The following is a 19,666-nucleotide window of genomic DNA, read 5'->3' on the forward strand; positions in this document are numbered from 1 at the left end:
AGATCTGGAAACAGCCCAGATGTCCATCGGTACATGAGGGAATAAAAAAACATGAGTGGAATACTATGAAGCTGTAAAAAAGAAGGATCTCTTATCCTTTGCAACAGCATGGACACTGACAATAGTGTGGTGAAGGCCTGGGGTGGGGGTGGGGGTGGGGGTGGGGGTGGAATGAAGGAGGGATATTTGTAATACTTTCAAAATGAAAGATTTATTTATTTTTTTAAGTATGAAAGAATCCAGTCTAAAGATTACAACAACATGGAGAAGGGCAAATCTGAGCATGCTGTGAAACGGGCTCAGAGCCCTAGTTGGCCTGTTCCTGAAGCCCAACTTACCTCTAGAATTTTGTTTCTACATCAATAAATTGCTCAAATCACTTTTTAAGATTCTTTTGTTTATTTTTATTTTTTTGTTAATCCTCACCTGAGGATATTTTTTCATTGACTTTTAGAGAGAGTGGAAGGAAAGGGGAGAGATGCAGAAAAACATTGACGTGAGACACATCAATTGGTTACCTCTTTCACATGTCCCAACCGGGGCTCAGGGATTGAGCCTGCAACCAGGATATATGCCCTTTACCAGAATTAAATGCAGTCCCTGAGCTGACACTGTAGCCACTGAGCCAAACCAGCTAGAGCCAAAAATAAATAATAAAATAAAATAAAATATCTGCTTTTAAAGATACATAGTTCTCTCATGAGGAAAAGTCTTCCTCACCTCTTTCTATCACATTTGAACCAAGAGCTTGGTAGTAGTCAAAACTGTAATTAATGTTTTCCTACATCTGTGACTAATGAACGTGTAAACCTCAGTAAGAGCACAGTTACACTGTAGACTGGGAGATCATTTCCTGTTCTCCCGTGTTATACCAGTAGTGGTTGATATCAAGAGCCTGAAAATATTTTTACTGGCTACAGTTTGTCTCTTTAATATTCTCAATATGTGTGTGATTTGTATGTTTCTTTCAGTCAAGAGAATCCATCTCATTAAATGACCTAAAGTCAGAAGTTTCTCCCCGGATTTCAGCAGAGGACCTGATTGACTTGTGTGAGCTCACAGTGACGGGCCACTTCAAAACACCCACCAAGAAGACCAAGTCCAGTAAACCAAAGCTCCTGGTGGTTGACATCAGGAATAGCGAAGAGTATCCTTTGTGCATGCGGTTTTAGAGGGTGGTCCTGCTTTATTCATATTGCATCCCTTCCATTTACAGGGCTTGTGGTAAAAACAATGAATGTATCTGGGATTCCTCTGAATTCCAATAGCTAAGTAACTCTCAAACCGGATGCCAGAGTAGACTTGCACAATGTTTCATAAGGTAATATTACATACCAGAGGCCTAAAAATGCTTTCCAAACAAAACCAGAATGTTGGGGTATTTTGTTAGTTTTTGTGTTTCTCTGGTGTGTATTATTCTTGGGGAATTTGAATCCTTCTTGCTGTGGCTAAAATTTTAGCAAAGATGAGAAGTATATTTACCTGGTCTAACTTATAGGCTAGAGAGAGTTTGCCAGACCTCATCATTAAATTTATTATAATTTTCAAAATATTGACTTATAGAGAACATGTTAAAGTATTTTTCACTGACATTAAATGTTCTATAATTTCTGATGATTTTGCTTGGCATTAAAGTATAAACAGGTATAAAATAATAACAGTTCAATTTTTCTCCTTATTTTTTCATCTAGTAGATTTTCAAATTTGTTTTTGAACACAGCAACTCCCTTTTCAAATAAAGTTTTTTTTGAAACTCAATATATAAAATATAAATGAAGACTTTTATAATTAATACTAGAAGTCCGGTGTACGAATTCGTGTATCAGTGGGGTCCCTCGGCCAACTCTGTGGGATCAGGCTGAAACCGGCTCTCCAACATCCCCCAAGGGGTCCTGGATTGCAAAGGGCACAGGCCACGTTGAGGGGCCCCACCGGTGCATGATCAAGGCTATGGAGGGATGCAGGAGGTTGGCCAACCTGGGAAGGACTGCAGGGCATATCTGGCCCATCTAGTTCAGTCCCAATGATCAGCCAGACCCCAGCAACAAGCTAACCTACCTACCAATTGGAGCGTCTGCCCCCGGTGGTCAATGTATGTCATAGCAGGCTGTTGAATGATCTTAGCATATCATCAGCATATTGCACTTTGATTGTTTGAACAGACGACTGGACACTTAGCATATTGGGCTTTTTATTATATAGGATTCTTTATAAATTAACATTTATAGCATTTCCTAACTATAAATGAGGCTAATGTGTAAGTAAGTGTTAGCAGGTTGGTGGTTTTTCTCATATTCTAAAATTGTCATGTAAATTTTCATGTGAATATTTTTAATCAATTTTAAAATGAATTCAAACTATACATTTATAGAACTTCTGAAGCAATTCATAGAGTCTTTTATTACTGAGAATATAATTTGAGAGGCCACTAATTCAAATTATATATCCCCACCCCTTTTTGAAAAGTTACTACTTTATATTTTCCCTAAACTGTGAGTTGCCTGAGTATAGTGAAAGTATAAATGCTCATGTATCTGATTGTTTAAGCTTCATGGATACTGGAAGTTCTTTAGCAGAGTAGGGGAGTGCACTGACTCCCAAAACAAGCATTAATTTCAATTTGACTGGTCAGGGACCCTGGTCTATTCGTTACTTCAAAGGCTTAAAATACTTTCAATTCTTTAGCTTATGGTTCTTTTGGTTGAAACTTTAGTTATAGTTTTTAACGAAATGATCAAAAAACATAGCATTATAGCATATGCTTTGTTTTCATTTTAAAGACTATTACTAAAATAATTAATCCAATAAAATGGATTTCCAAGTGGCAAAATGGGAGTTGGGAAAAAACAAATCTGATGCGGTAGTCTAAGTTCAAGATAAATGAGTGTCTGAAATAGGCCAGTAAGTGGTAATGGGAATAGAGAGGCGAGAGGATGGGATTTATTAATGCAACAGGATGTTAGATATTGCCACTGGTGAGATGTCAAAAATGAAGTTTTAGGCTGATATGGGAGATGGTGATGTCATTCAAAGAAAGCAGCAATAGATTTAGAAAGGAAAAATGATGATATCTAAAGATGTAATTTTTACATCAATTAATGCTATTTAGTTACATTATATATGAGTTTAATTCCATATGCCTTGTAGCTATTGATATTCTAAAGGTGTAACCTTTACTTTGGGCTGGCTCTATTTAATTAATTGTAATTAGTTAACATAGCAGCAAACAAGTTGAAAATGCTGGTATGCTCTGGATAGAGATACACTGAGTGGCCAGATTATTATGATCTCTCAACACATAATAATCTGACCACTCAGTGTATATCCTATATAACAAAAGGCTAATATGCAAATTGTCCCCTCACCCAGGAGTTTCAACCAGCAGGCAGGCCGGCCAACCACCCATGGCCCCGACCCCTACCCAGGCTGGCCGGACCCTACTGATGCACAAATTCATGCACTGGGCCTCTAAAAAATATATATATATAAACAGCTTACTGCAATAGGATAAAGTCTCCAATTACCAGAGGAAAAATGTTTGCAGATCACAGAGTCTATCAGAGTAGTAAACAGCTATATTAAAAAACACCTGACCAGATGACTGCTATAATAGCTAGATGTTTTTATAGCTACTGTTATTCCATAGTCACCAATTTTCTAAAATGTTGCTGAACAAGTTGTATAGAAGACATTTCAAATGTGGCATTAGTTTGTAGAGCTTAGTATAGTCTAATCATTGTATTTTATCTTTATTTCTGATTTTCAAAGAAGAGAACTTGATTGGCTCAGCCTGCATCAGATAACCCTTCACCCTTTCTCTCCCTACTGTGCTGTCAGTCATGATTGTGGTAGGATCATCTGATACAAACATGAGAGCTGAGGCTCACCCTTTCATCAGGGTCAATAGTTGACGCCCTTTCAGCAAGAGAATGGGGGACAGGCATCAAACATGTCTGCTGTAGTATTTGACCAAGATAGGTTTGTATTGCTTTTGCTACTATAAAAACACTATATATATATATATATATATATATATATATATATATATATATGTGTGTGTGTGTGTGTGTGTGTGTGTGTGTGTGTGTGTGTGTGTGTATAGTTTTCATTGTTGATAAGGGCTAAAGGCTTTTTGATAAATAAAATATATGGCAACTGATTCAATTTGGTAGATGTATATACATTTGCAAATGATATTTGAGTCATTAGGTTCTTTGTGTTATCAAAAATTTTCACTTTAAGGTATGTTCTTACTGAAAATAAAGGTACTATCAGACTAGTGACATGTTGAGAACAAAGTCATTACTGGTCATGAAAACTGAAGTTCAACCCAAGGACTTGTATACATGCATATAAGTACAACCATGGACACAAAATTCTGGGGAGGGTGGGTATGTTTGGGGGGGGGGGGGGCAATGGTAAAATATGTACACAGATAATAATTTAATTTAAAAAAAAAAAGTAAAAAAAAAAAACCCTGAAGTTGAGAACATTGGATAATTGTAAATGTTTGAGAGAGTAGTACTGATGAAAACCAAGGAAGATCTGCCAATGGTCATAAATTCTTTCCTTTCTAGAAGACTCTAAACAATGAGATACTAATGTTTATTCTATCTTTCTCTTCATTTTCAAAACTTTTTATAGTCCTTTATTAATGCCAAATGTTCTTCTTTAAAGGAAAAATGAGGAAGAAGCATCTGACTAAAATATTTTAAATATAAAGTATGTGGTCAGTCTACACCATCTTTTTTGAGAATAGGAGTCTCAAATTTCTTCTGCCTCCATTTAATTTCTTTACCTAAATAACTTTTATTAATTCTTCAAATTTTAATTTGGCCATCACTTACTTTCTCAGTGAAAACTTTCCCTGTTCTCTCCAAATGGACATATCCTACCAAGGCATCATATATATCTCCTTTAGACCTATTTTTATAGTTGTTTTATTTATATGAATAGTTATTAGATGGATAATAATATTTAAGAATATATTTATAGACTCTATATAAATAATTATATTTTTAGTTACTTTTTTAATTGTACTTTTTACTTACTACGGAGGGAATATATTTTTTCTTTAAAATATTAAGGTATTTCTAAATATTTTAAGCAAATATATGCTTTTCATTCCAAAAATAAAATTTATAGTCAATGATGAAACCATCAGAACCCTGCCAAAGCACAAATATAATAGGCATCAGTCCATTTAGAGACCATAAAATTGAAGAGTGGAAATGTCAGCTAAATTTACTTGAGAAGTAAACTAACAACAGAACTGTTTCTAACCAGTGCTGTTGACCTTAACAATTCTAAATAGAGTTCCGTTTAGCAATCGCTTACCCAAAGTAGATAGGCTTTTGCTGTATCAAATTATATCTGGGAATATCTGCTTGGCTATATTACTTTCAGAGCTTAGGAGTAATCATAGTAGTAGTAATGAACTTAAAGGCATGATTATTATGTGGCCCATGCGATTGCCATTGATTTGCTGCATCCTGACCACTTTCACAATGCTTCATTTAATCAGGAAATTCTTTACATCTTTGGCTAGTCATCTTCCTTTCTCATTTTCATTACATTTTCACATTTAACTTTTCTTTCCCCTTGGAGGTACCTTATTTCATTTAGATAAAATACTCATGTAAGCATGGAAGATGTTTAGAACTGCCAAAAGTTTATAAATAAAGCCAATGAATCATCAAAATAATTAGTAGCAATTTATTGTGCACACCAAAGAGTTTTCAAACCAAGAACACTCAGACAAAAACATCAAATTCTGAAGTTCAGAGTCTATTGTCATAATGCAGCTTATACAGTGTGGAGGCAATAACTGTCTATTGGTCACAGTATTCAAATTTTCTTTAATGAAAGGGAATTGGAATAGTTTAACTTTGGGTTACTTCCTATCAATTTGGGGGAACAAATTGAGTTCACTTACGGTTTTCAGAGACATAGGCAAGAAGTGAACCAGGTCAAGTTAGTGTCGCTTGTCTAGGAAAATAAGCTAAATTAAGTATACTTGTATGACTAAACAAACCAGTTTTGTCCACTCAGGGAATTTTCAAGTCTGGTCTCTGTGTTTGATTTTTACGATACTACTTCTGGGAATCAGTTACCTGTCTTCCTCTCTCTCTCTCTCTCTTTCTCTCTCTCTCTCTCTCTCTCAAATTTGCACACAAGTGTTTTCCTTAAACTTTCCTTCTCAGTTTTATTCGGGGTCACATTTCAGGCAGCATCAACATTCCATTCAGCACTGCATTCACCTCGGAAGGGGAACTTACACAGGGCCCTCACACCTCTGTGCTCCAAAGCTTCAAAGGAAAGGTCATTGTCATCGTGGGGAATTCTGCAAAGTACACAGCAGAGGTAAGTGTACTCAGAAATGTCATATGTGCAGAATGAGTTATTTACCTGCCTAGAACAGATTGTCTAAAAGTTTATTTCTTCAAGAGTAGATCGCATATCAAGTGAACTTTGAAGATCTACCTATATTCTTACATAGAAGAGTTTGTCAGCCTTTCCCAGTAAAAGGATTCAAGCTTTCTTCCTCAGTGTGCAACATCAGGTTCAGTAGTAAGTTTAGAAAGATCCAAATGATAACCTAATAGCCTAAGGTGTTCTTCAAAGAAAAAACTACTTTTCAAAACTGCAAAGAAGTAGCCTCAATTCTTTTAAATGGAGAAAAACATAGGAGCATGATAAGAGAGTCAAGAAAACTCTTGGTAGACTTGGTTGGATTTTCAGGTTTGTTACTATAGGCTCAAAGATATCAACTTTAGAGGGGAGTGAGTGAAACAATAAAATGACTTCCCTCTTCCCTGGCTATGTTCTAAACAAACTGAAAAACAAAGAATGTGAAGGTCGAAGATATCACCTTCATTTTTTATTAAATGTTTATTGGAGTGACATTGGTTAATATTGGTTAATATATAATAAATTATATAGGTTTCATGTGTACAGTTCTATAATATGTCATCTGTAGCTACATTGTGGTAGTAAAGGGTAAAGGGGGTCAAATATATGGTGACATAGGAGATTTAACTTTAGGTAGTAATAAAAAATAAAAAACACCTTTATAAAAGACAAGTTGAAAAATATAGTATAATATGAGAGCCAAATGAGCCTACTCACAAAGCCTCCAGAATTAGAGAACACATCTAGATGTAGGCAACACTAAACCAGGACAGCCCTTTTTCTAAAGGGAAGGAAGAGTCTGAAAAGTCAAAGAGGTGGTTTTCTCCCTGCAGGCAGCTTATTCCCAAGAGAAAAAGAGGCAGGACTGAGCCTTCCCAGATTTACCAATCACTCCACTTCCCAGAGCAGAGAAAATAGACAAAAAGAAAGGTTAATAATAGACTTAGAAAATTTTTTTCCTCAAAGGAATTAGCAGTAGAGCTACAATATTCCCCTCTAATATATACATTCCTTTATGTCTGAATAAAAAGAATAATCCAGAAATGTGAACACTGGAAATGTAATCAGATGAGAACTTTAATACTTTTGGACATAGGCCATTTTTATCTCACAAGTACAGGGAGAATGGTAATATTGAGTTTTGACACTAAATGAAAGTCATCCTTCAAGTTTCATTAACGATTAGTAAAAAAATCATGAATCTCTCACCCCTATATTATATATCTAGTGTCTGACAGGGAAAAATCTAAACACACTTATTTCAGAGAAACTCCATATAATTAATGATTAATGTGCAATTTTAAGTAAATGAAAACATATTTTAATTTAGAAATAAAGACATGGTATCTAAATTATTTTTATGTGATTTGTTAGCTAATAGTTAATTTTATTTTCCAGTGCTATTATTTGCAAATATCTGAATTTAAGTACTATTTTATGTATGATGACAGTATAAAAGTTCTAGAGTTTGGAAGTAACACCAACAAAATGGCAGAGTAGGCAGAGCTATCCTATTCCTCTGTAGAAACATCAGCAAATAGAAACCGTACTATGTTGAATAAAAGTTGCAAAAGCAGGCCTTCTTGTCTTCTTCCTGACCTTAGGGAAAAGCTTTCAGCTTTTCACCATTGAGTATTGTTAGTTGGACTTTTTCATATATAGCTTTTATCATGTAAAAATTTTTTTCCTCATGTTGGTTTATTGAATATTTTGATCAAGAAGTGTTGTTGAATTTTTTCAAATGCCTTTTCTGCATCAACTGAGATGATTATGAGTTTTTGTTCTCTTCTTTCTATGAATGTGGTATACTATATTGATTGATTTTCATATGTTTAACTATTGCATTCCTAGCATAAATTTCAGTTAGTCATGGTGTATAATCCTTTTAATATGCTCCTAAATTCAGATTGCTAATATTTTTTTTGAGAATTTTTGCATCACTATTTACTGGGGGTACTTGTCTGAAGCCCTCTGGGTCTGTCTGGCTTTGGTATAAGTATTATGCTGGCCTCATAGCATGAGGAAGTCTTCCCACCTCTTACGTGTGTTGCAAGAGTTTGAAAGGATTGTTGTTAATTCGAGCCAGAGCAATTAGGCAAGAAAAAAATAAATAAAAGTTATCAAAGTTGGAATATCTGTTCATTTCTCATAACTATGGTAAAAGGTAACACAAACTGGGTAGCTTAAAACAACAGAAATTTATTCTCTCATAGTTTTGAAGGCTACAAGTCTGAAATCAAGATGTCAGTAGAACCATGCTCCCTCTGCGACTCTGGGTGGAATCTCTCATAGGCTGTTTAATTTTTCCAGTGTTAGCCAGCAATCCTTGTCACCCACTGTGCCACGCCAGCACAGCCAAGGGTTCGGCAAGCCTGAGGGAGGGCCAGAGAAGGATGAAGAAAAGACAGACAAAGAGAATAAGCTGGGTCTAGGTGGATCTTCTATGCCTGGCTGAGGCCACAGAACAGATCCAGACTGAGGTAAACAAGGTAATTTATAATGTTCTTATAAGTTTCACTTATTTTGGCAGCACTTGCTGCCTCTCCCACAGCCCATTAGCTACCCAAGAAAGATCTAGGGAGCAATCACAAGATTGCTTAATTATGCTAAGAGGGCTTGCCCTCTAAGCTGCGACTTGTTTGCAGCTTTGCCAGCAGGTCAGTCCAAGACTTAACCCTATAACCCACAAAATGAGAGAGAATATTTTTAAATCATATATCTGATATCAGGATAGGAAATCAACACACAAAGATCAGTTATATATCTACTTATTTACAACTCCTACAATTCAACAACAGAAAGACAACAAAATTTTAAATGGGCATATATTTAGACATTTTAGACATTTCTTTGAAGATGATACATAAATGACCAAAAAGCACATGAAAAGATACCTAACATTTGGGAAATGCAAACCAAAACCACAGTAAGTTGCTACTTCACACCCAAGTGTTGGCAAGGAAGTGGAGAAATTAGAACCTCCCGCATTCCCTGTGCATGGCTGAGGGCACGGGGGTTTGTGGGGGAGGGGGGACAGGGGATGTAAAATGATGTAACTTCTGTAGAAATAGTTTAACAGTTTGGCAATTCCTTCAAAATGCAAACATAGAATTATCATATGCCAGCAATTTTACTCGTAGGTAAATACCCAAAAACTTTTGAAAACAATAGCTCAAACAAATACTTGTACGCCATTGTTCATAGCAGCATTATTTATAGTAGTCAATGGGTGGAAATAATATAAGTGTTATCAATAGTTGAATGAATAAACAAAATGTGGTGAATACATATAATACATAGGCTGGGGCAATAATAGGTTTATAGTTGTGAGTATGAAAAACAGAGTTTATTCTCATATTATTTGGTATTAATTATTGCATTATTTCCCATATGAACAACTGTAAACCTACTTTTGCCACACTGTATTATTTGGCCACAAAAAGGAATAAAGTTCTAATTTATGCTGCAATCTGGATGAACCTGGAAAACATTATTCTAAATTGAAGTAAGCCAAACACAAAGGACAAATATTCTATGATTCCACTTATATAAAATATCTAGAAACGACAAATTCTCCGGAACAGAAAGTAAGTTAGTGCTACTAGGGATTGGGGGAGGGTGGAATGTGAGTTTTGCTTAATGGTTATGCTGCTGGACGAATTAATGGGCCCGACTTCCCAGACAAGAGTGGAAGTGTGGTTCTTGGAGTACCACTAAAATAAGCATTCTCAGAAGCCCCCATGGAAGACTGAGATGTGATAAAAGGCTTTCTTTGTGTGGAGTTATATTCCTTGAGTTTTAAAGTCCTATGTCTCTTAACCCAGTCCTGAAAAGGGAATATCTAGGAGTCTGGCAGAGCCAAGAGGAGGGCCCATGCTCAGAGCTTTCTTTCCATGTGCAGCCGGGTCCAATTCAGCCTCAGTCCAAATTCAGTCCATCGGTCCACTGTGTGGGCCCCACGTGGCCTTGAGCCACATGGGTGAGTGCAGGGAGCATGTTCCCTGCAGCAGGAGCACAGGCAAGAAGGAGAGGCAAGAGCAAAGAGCCCTGTGTGAGAGAGAGAGTACTTCCTTTGTTCAGAAGTTTAAATAATCAGGCTTTGCGTCCTTGCAGTGGCCACACCTATTCTAGCTCCAAGGTGTGACTGACTTGACAGGTAGACACCTTCCCACATCACTTAGGCCTTACTGGGCATGTGTCCAACTGCCTTTTTCCAGTCCTTTCCCCCATCAACCAGCAGGGAACAGCCTTGGAGAGTGTTAAGTTAGCAAAGCTGTATAAATGGCATGCCTGTATTTTTTAATCTTCCCTTTATTCCTTTCCTGTTAAATAATAACCAGATTATTTCAACAGAACAAATCTGAAAAATACTGCTTATTCATGTACCTCAATAATCAAAAGATACATGATGCCATTTTAATTATGTATTCATTAACTATTTCCTATAATTGCAATTGATTAGCCATTTAGTCACATGGTTTCCTTACAATTACCACTTCACAAATCTTTCATATTTGGCCTAGCTTCCACATTAAATATAACAGAAAACCATTAGAATCTGCCATTTCATATTGTGAGAAAAAATTGTTTTTCCCCAGGAGAGGGCAAAAAAGGAGGACTACAAAGATCTCATTTTAATTAGGGTCCCATGTAGATTCTCCTCTAAGCCATAATTAAATCCTATTAAAGATCACTTGTCAGTTAATATCTAATTCACATTACCCAACAGGTTAAATAAAACAGTGAGTTATTAGATAATAAAGCATATTCAGATATTTTGTGAACAACGTTAAGTCCGCATCAAGGAAAGTCTGACAGTCCCATGCAGGTGAAGTGGTATGCGGAAAGCGGGATCAGGCTTTGTGCCGATCCTTGCTGCTGCCTGGCCAAGTTTAACTTAACAAGGCAAACAAATATAGACTGCATCTGTTGGTAGGGTTGATGGGAGTAGGAAGACCTCTGTGTCAAAACAAGAGTAGAGCCAATTCAAGCTCTGTGTCACATTTTAAATGGAAAATGTGTCAAGGACTTATTCTTGTCTCATTGAGTTTTTAAAACTCAGATGAGAAACTGCATCTTCGATTGTTAAACTAGCATTACATTCCCTGGGTATAGAGGGAACACATGCCAGCATGATATGTACAGAAAGCCCCATGAAAGATACTTCTTATAAAACTGAAATGTGCTGAATTAATCTAGTCCGTATCTAACTATGAGGAAGGCAATATTATCTTGGCTTGACGAAACACCATCATGAACCCCCCCCCCCCCCTTCCTAGAAGTAAATTATAATGTTTAGCAAGAATGATAACTTAGCACGATGGCATACGGTAATGTGGTATTGGGTTATTTTTTCTCCCCCATGGATCCACCTCTGGAGCTGGTGATAGGTCTCAGACTGGAAAATGGCCAACAACATGGACCAGAACAGAATGCAACTCCAATTGGTGTTTCTCTACCTTTATTGAGTCTTTAAGAAAAAATCATAAACATCATATTGCTGTGTTGGTCACAGAAACTCACAAGACTTTAAAAATAATTGCTCTCTATATAAGATTATATTTTGTGGTTATCTGACCACTAAGATGTCTTCCCTGCCTGTACTTGTCTTGTCAATCCTTAGGCACAGCTAATTTTACCCTTAAAATGTTATATTCTTGGCATTAAATCAACACTTTTTTATCATCTAAAGAAATATTCATCTGACAACATAAAAGCCAATGCCAAGTAATGTCATATGTGCTATTACTCTTTCATTCAAAACAAAGGAAAGCAACCCGTCACCTCCACCTCCCAAAAAAGAAAAGAACAAAACATACATTTCTGATTAACATTTAATTCCAAAACCTAGATAAGAGAAAGGTTTTGTGGAGAATCTGTGACTAAACAGTGTGAGTGGCTGGTGCTTTCTACACATGGCATGTAAGGATTAAATTTAAAATATGGCATCGTTTTCAACTGAAAATATCCAGATTTATAATAAAGCATGCCTTTGAAGCTATTTTAAAAATAAGATAATAGTCCAATTGTGTTTCTTTATACTCCTCTAAGGGCCAAGGTAATTTGGTTTGGATTTTAGGTTGGAAGTTGTCTATACAGCAGTAATAGGAGGCTGCCACCTTCCAGTCCCACCCCATTACTTCCTGAATCCCTTAACCAAGCTAAATCAAGTTTTATGATCTTTGATGGTCCCCGATAGCCCTTACCATTGCTGGTCCCTTTTGATCTCTCTAGCCCTGTCTGCTGTCTCTCTTTGCTCAAGCTCTTCCTCTAGCCTTTGGTCCTGAGCACCGGAGACAATCGTAATCCGGTATGTGCTCAAAGGGGACCAAGTGACTCTGAAAGCCAATCAATCGTATGTGTTGTCTCTACAGTAAACTTCTCTGCCTCCAGACAGTATCTACCTAGTTCTTTAGATTAATATGATTTTTTTAAGCCACTTTGTGTGAGGACTTTTTCCTGTCAGAAAATGTATTAGGCCTCTTTATAATGGTACCTTCTGCATTTTGATACAGGTTAGGAAGTGAATCTCCTTTATGAGTTCCAAATATGCAAGGAATTCTTTCCCCATCTTGTTAGACCTATAATCACCAGCCATGATTAAACTTGGCTTTCTTCCTGACTTCTTCCTTGTCTTCTTGTCAGCAAATGTTTTTGTCTGTGGGTTTATGTCAGATTATAAGGAAACCATTTACCTATTAATGCAATTTGAGCACACTGGACATCATATGAGGCTTTATAGTACAAATTATCCTATATAACTGCATTTGTTAAGTGAGGGAGGTTAACTTTTAAGAGACCCATTGACTAAATTAAGAACTGCTCCGTAGGTCCCTATTCTCATAGTTTTCAAATATTATGTGAATAAAAGGCAAGATAGGAGTTGTTATAAAGAGGACTTTAAAACACCTAATCCTGACTTTGGTTGTCTGTTTTTTAACTTGTTTACTAAATTTATTTTGTGAACAAGAAGTTTTTAAAAAGAGGGAGGTCATTTCCAATTCCCTGGAAAAACTGCCAAGTCATCATGTGAATGCTGTGGTCTCTGGCACCTATATTCATGACCCATCAGAGGATGAAAGTTATGTTGTCTCATTATGTGTTATTCCACACACCCACCCTGCCCTCCACAGCCCACCATTTAATTAATTACTCCTTACCACAGGAATGTTGGTGGCTGAATAAAAACTAACCATAGTCGCCCTCCCACTTGACCCTACAGAGGTTGGAACTTGGCTGTGATCTATCGTAGCCGTAACTGTTTTGAATCTGAGTTTTTATTGTATACATTCTTTTCAGAGCATAGTATACTGCATGGAATATGACTAGTGGCTTGGATGTAGTATGAGTTTACTGTTCTCTGTTGTCTAGTGTAAACAGAAGTTAATGAAGGATGGTTGCTGAAATTCTAGCCCCATATATCACAGATCAGAGGAAAATGTACAGAATGCTCTTTAGTTCCTGCTCCATGATGGTATCAGATGATGGAATTTTATCAGAAGAGGCTTGTTATCTACTGTGAGCCAGGGTACTTTTTTTTTATTAGAACAAATTTTGTCATATCTAAAAATGTTTTCCTTTATCTTTTTAAACATGAACTTTAAAAATTTTCCAGGTAGCCTTTCCTGGAAGGAGTGTTTGACAGCATAACATATTGATAAACACTAATCTGTAAGTCTATAGGAAGATCCCAATGCCTAGACACTAGGTCACAATCAACTATCATAAATTTTAAAATTAAATGAATTAGTATAAAGGAAAAAAATTTTAACCTAGAGTTTATCATGAGTTTTAAAAGGCCTTTGATATAATTGAAATTATATGTAAAGTGTTGTGCATATTTGCATTTTATTGATAGAGAGGATACTTCTATAGTTATCATCTGTTTACCAAAAGTATCTGTGACCTAGTAAATGGTAAGAGTCACATATCAATTACTGTTCCATTAAAAGCAGTTCACATAAACACTGATTTGTCCCCATTGCAGACTAATCTCCTTCTTAAGATTTAAGCTATATATTTGCAAGGTGTAAGTGGCTCTCCTATTCAAGAATTAATTGGGGGGACAGAGGAAAGTAGGAAACTATTATAGTTTATAGTGAGTATTTGCTCCGAGTCAAGCATTTAACATATGATATCTAATCCAATCCACCCCAAAATGCTTTAAGTTCACCACTGAAGTGGAGTATTATTGCACATTTGACAGGTGAAGAAACTAAGGCCAAAAAGCTAATAAGTGACTTACCCACAGCTAACCAGTGACAGAACCCTGGTTCAAACCCTGTGCTATCTACAAAGTTCTTCCACTTTCCTCCTGCCACCCAAGTGTCTGAGTGTAAAAGTGAATTCTCTCAGCTGCTTGACTAATGGCAACAAATTATATGAAAAATTGTTTGTTTGTCTTATCACCCTGTTAATTCGATCTGAAATTCTCTCATCCCCTGCACCCAGCTATCTTTACTCAAGTTGCCAGTATCTCCTGCCTGACTTGCTTCAGCTTCACATTGTCCCTGCCTGCAGTCCCCTTCCTTCCTCCGGCTGTACCTTACAACCAGAGTGAACCTTCTGAAAGTAAATATAATCATTGTCAAAATGCCTCTGTGACTTCCCACAGCCTCCAAAATAAAATTCAAATCCTAATCGTGGTTTCTGGGCTCTTTGTGATCCGGACTCGGCTTTGTTTTCCATCCCTCACCGCTTCCCTCACCTTCTATCAATAGATTCCAGCCATAATTAACTACTTGCAATTTAGTATATGTATGTGTTTTTTTGCACTTCCCTCTATTTGGAGTATTCTTCCCACTTCTGTTCAACTGGGTAACTCCTCTTTGTCTTGAAAGGCTGTTTATATAGCATTTCTTCATGGAACTCTTTCTTAACTCCTCAAGCCTGGAACTAAGTACCCTTCCCAAGTGCTCATAGAAAACCTTTTACTTACTCTTATAATGTCAGTAGGACTACTGTCACATGTAGAGTTTCTCTGTTTGTTAGATAAAAACTCATCATTCCTTTACCAGTAAGAACAAGAGCGCCGTGGAAGGGCACAGTGCTTGGAGAGGATGGGCTACACTTCATGCTCCACTTGCCCCTTCTCAGTGTTCTCTCATGCAGACAGTCTGCACAGCCATATGGTGGTTCTGTGTAGCATTTGTCAAATGGCATTGTAATTGCCTGTTTACTCATCTGCTTCTCCCACTAAACTCCAGGGTTAGGAAGGACAGGGATTATGTCACATTCATTGTTACACCCTCTCACCCCTAGCATAGGGCTTTTCAAATAGTAAGCACTCAATAAATATTTGATGGTTTCATTAATGACTAAGTTCATGAATAAACACATGAAAATAGTAGTTTTTCTGTCAAATATGCATTTGCAGAAATTGATAGAAAGAGGAAGACAAAAGAAAAATACACTGAAATCAAGTACTAGTTTAATTCAAGGCAGCAAACACTGTGTGTCTACATGGTGGAAACAGAAATGAGAAAGACATAGTCCCTTGCCCTCAGTAAACCTTCAATCTAATTAATAAGATAAGACATGTGTACAACTGGTTAAAACTTAAAGCAGAATGTGGCATGTGCTATATGAAATTTATAAAGTCCTAGAAAATCATTGAGAAAGGAAAAATTTCTTCCAGTTAAATGAGGGATTCCTAAAGCTTTATAAAAAAAAAAAAAAAAAAAGGTGATGACAGACCTACCCTTTGAATTATGGGTAGAGTTTCAGTAAGGAAAAGTGTTGGGACAAGGACCAAAGTGAAGAGGGAACATTCCAGGCAAAGGAAAGAGCACAGGCCGCAGGTAAGGCTGTTTGCAGGTGGGTAGAGAGTCAGGTGAAGGGTGGTCTTGAAAGCTGTGCTAAGGAGTTTACGGTTTTACAGTGGGAGCTATTAAAGGTTTTTAAGAAGAAACATGACAATTAGCTATATTTTAGTAAGTCATTTGAAAAATTACTTTTAAGGTGTCTTCTCTCCCTTTTACCCTTGATCCCAGTGAAATAGGAATTTTAAAACACCAAAAACTAGAGATCAATTTAAGAATTTCACTCAATGAAGGTTCTTTCCAATTTTATCTTTATGTTGATCTTCTGTCAGAAGCTTGTAGTTTCCCACTATCTAAATAGTTTCTAAGCTCCCAGTGCTAGCAAACTCCAGTTACTTCAGGGGAAAGACCACAGAAGGGGTTTGTTGAGAATGACAGCCAAAGCTCTGCAACTTTTTAGAGGAGATTAGGGAAATGGCCTCACTGCTGAATCATGGGATTCAAGGCATCTGATCGCATCCTGGTACTGTCCTCTCTTTCTTATTTGGCATGTATTTATATAAATGCATGTATTTATATAAGCAATACATGGTAGGTCTGAAATAAAGAATTTCTCTTGTCCTCAAAATGCAAAGAAACTTTAGATACTATTGGAAAGTTTCTTATTGAACTTCCCCTAAGAGCTTTTAGATACTACCTACCAATTGTTCTTTCTGACGGTAAATAAGCAAGGTATTTCTTGGAAGGGACCCACAAGTCCTGACTCACTTTGCTTAAGGACAATGGCCCTGAGAAGGAAAAAAAAAACCTGTATACAACAGTGACCGGGGTCTCAAGATCTCTGGAGAGTCTTTCCTCATGTAGGTAGCAAAGTGCAGGTAAACTGAAAGCATAAGAACCATTTAAATGGTTCAAAAGTAATTGGGGTCTAAAATGGAGTAGGAGCAGGGAATGAAAGAGACGAAATGGATCCAAGACAAATCACAGAGAGAACTGACTCAGCTGTGTGCCTGTTGAAAGTGGAGCCCAGCCAAGTGGATCGGTTAGTTGAGTGTCGTCCTGTGCACCATAAAGGTCACAGGTTTGATATTGATCAGGACACATACTTAGGCTTCAGATTCCATCATACGGGAGGCAAGGATGGATGTTTCTTTCTCACATGGATCTCTCTCTCTCTCTCTCTCTCTCTCTCTCTCTCTCTCTCTCTCTCTCTCTCTCTTTCTCTCTCTCTCTTTCTCATCTCCTAACCACTGAGCCACAGTGGCCAGGCAATTGTTCTCTTTTGAAGCTTAAATTTGAGAAGCTTAATTAGAGGCCAAAGTCATAAATTTAAAGTCATCAATGTATAGATGGGACTTAAAGCCCATGGGACTAGATTAAATGACTTAGGGGATTAATACAGAGACAAAAAAGAAAAACTCAGAAGACAGGCATGGGGTGGAAGTCAAGAAAATAAGGAAAACCCACCAGAGGAGACTGGAAAGACCAACTAGAAAGGCAGGAGAAGTAGGAGAGAGTGGTATACTGAAGGCTAATGAAAGAGGATTTTGAAAAGGAGGTATATGATCAAATGTGTCAGATGATGCTGATGGGTCAAACAGATTCAAATTCACTTTTAAAAATTAGATTTGGCAATGTGACATAGTAGGGTTATTGTTGAGCTTTATATGTGTATTTGGGGGGAATGATTGGAGACAAAAGTCTGATTAGGATGGATTTGAGAAAGAATAGGCTTGCAAAGAAATGAAAAGAGATAGCACAAAGCTATAGATTAAAAGAGACTTAAAGATATCGATTAATCACAGTGTGTGGAACTTTTTGGATCCTAATGCAAATAAACAGGTTGTAAATATAATTAAATGAATGAATGATACATAGATAAAAAGATGATATTTGTGACGTAATTGGAAATGTGAACACTTACTGAATATTTCATTATATTAAGTGGTTATTGTTAAGATTTTCTAGGTACTATGGATATATTTTAAAGGTCTTTATTTCAAAGACACATTTATGGACTAAATGACTTACGGGATTTACATGAAAACAATAAATGTGGTTGAGAGGAGTGATGGGAGTAATAAAGGAAATTAACTGGCTATGAGTTATAATTATTGAAACCGGGTGTTAGTTACCATTCTTGTCTGGTTCTTTTTGAATATGCAGTTCAACTTTTTATTTTAATAAAATTACAATATGCACAGCACATGCAGGGCTAGCATCTGATTGACTGGCTTATATAATATATATATATATTTTTATATTTTTTCTAATAAAAAAATTAAAGAGACAGAATGGGAAGAGATGAAATGGAGACAGAAACTATAGGCAACAGAAAACAGTTGAGTTAATGCACTATAATTAGTTATATATTCCCTTATATAACACAAACTATTTTTAAAAATTTAAGATCTCGGGGGGGGGGGGGGGGGGGCAATGGTATATGTACAAAGATAATAATTTAATTAAAAAAAAATTTAAGATCTCTAACACTATCAAATTTCCTAATCTCAAAGAATGCTTCCAAACATAGAAGACTATAGATATACCATAGCATGGATTCTGAATATCCCAGGCACCATGAGAATAGTTGTCCTTAAAATAAACATGGTTAAGTGTTTAGAAAACCTGGACCACATAATAGTGTTTTGTAAACTCCCAATTTTTTTCTTATCAAATTTAACCATTTTCCAGTGTATAACTTCCTGGAACTCCCTGTTGTACTCCTTGTCACAAGTGCCTGTAGGAGGATGCAAGATGATTACTCACCTTGTGTTCACCTTCTTGCTTTAGCCCTCTGCTGGTTTAACTTCTGGGAGTGAAATAAGGAAGTAAGGCAACCACTGTTTTATTACCACGGAAACGGCTTCACGCCTTACGCCGGCAGTACTCTTTTCAGTGTTAATGAGGTACAGTGTCCCATAGGAATTGTATATATTGAAGGTGTACAGCTTTGTTTAGATATATGACTACATTGTGAAGTGATCACCACAGTCGAGCTAATTAGCATGTTCATCGCCTCACAGTTACTGTTTTCTTTCCTTTTTCTTAGCAGTCTTCAAGTATACAATACAATATTGTTACACTTGCTGTATGTAGTAACTGCAGTCACCCTGCTGTACCTTAGCTCTCCAGAACCTTTTCGTTTTGCATAACTGAAACTTTGTACCCTTTCCCCAACATCTGCCATCTCTTCCTCTACCCCTGCTCCTAACAACCATCATTCTGCTCTGCTTCTGTAAGTTGGACTGTTTTTTATTCCATATATTAGTGGGATCATGCAGTATTTGTCTTTGCCAATCTGGCTTATTTCACTTAGCATCATGTCCTCCAGGTTCACCCATATTGTCAAAAGTGGCAGTATTTCCTTTTTTAAGTTGATAACGTTCCATTATGGGGTGTGTGTGTGTATGTGTGTGTGTGTGTGTGTATGTTATATTTTCTTTATCCATCATCTATGAATGGGCACTTAGGTTGTTTCCATGTTGACAATT

The 19,666-nt window shown here is 36.7% G+C and overlaps 1 protein-coding gene and 1 long non-coding RNA gene across 4 annotated transcripts in view; both read left to right on the plus strand.

Moving 5' to 3' along the window:
- The window catches only part of LOC311617055, a 316,342-nt gene that overhangs the window by 255,719 nt on the left and 40,957 nt on the right, over window positions 1-19,666 (plus strand). The window lies entirely within an intron of this gene.
- Window positions 1-19,666, plus strand: part of TBCK (TBC1 domain containing kinase) — a 146,794-nt gene that overhangs the window by 118,784 nt on the left and 8,344 nt on the right. For all 3 annotated transcript variants that reach the window (XM_084872273.1, XM_084872272.1, XM_084872274.1), the window contains 2 exons: window positions 972-1,147; window positions 6,204-6,363. In XM_084872273.1, coding sequence (XP_084728399.1) covers window positions 972-1,147; window positions 6,204-6,363 — 336 coding nt within the window. The remainder of the gene's footprint in view (window positions 1-971; window positions 1,148-6,203; window positions 6,364-19,666) is intronic.

Source organism: Pipistrellus hanaki, assembly GCF_964339955.1.
Source record: "Pipistrellus hanaki genome assembly, chromosome: 1".
Taxonomy (NCBI): domain Eukaryota; kingdom Metazoa; phylum Chordata; class Mammalia; order Chiroptera; family Vespertilionidae; genus Pipistrellus; species Pipistrellus hanaki.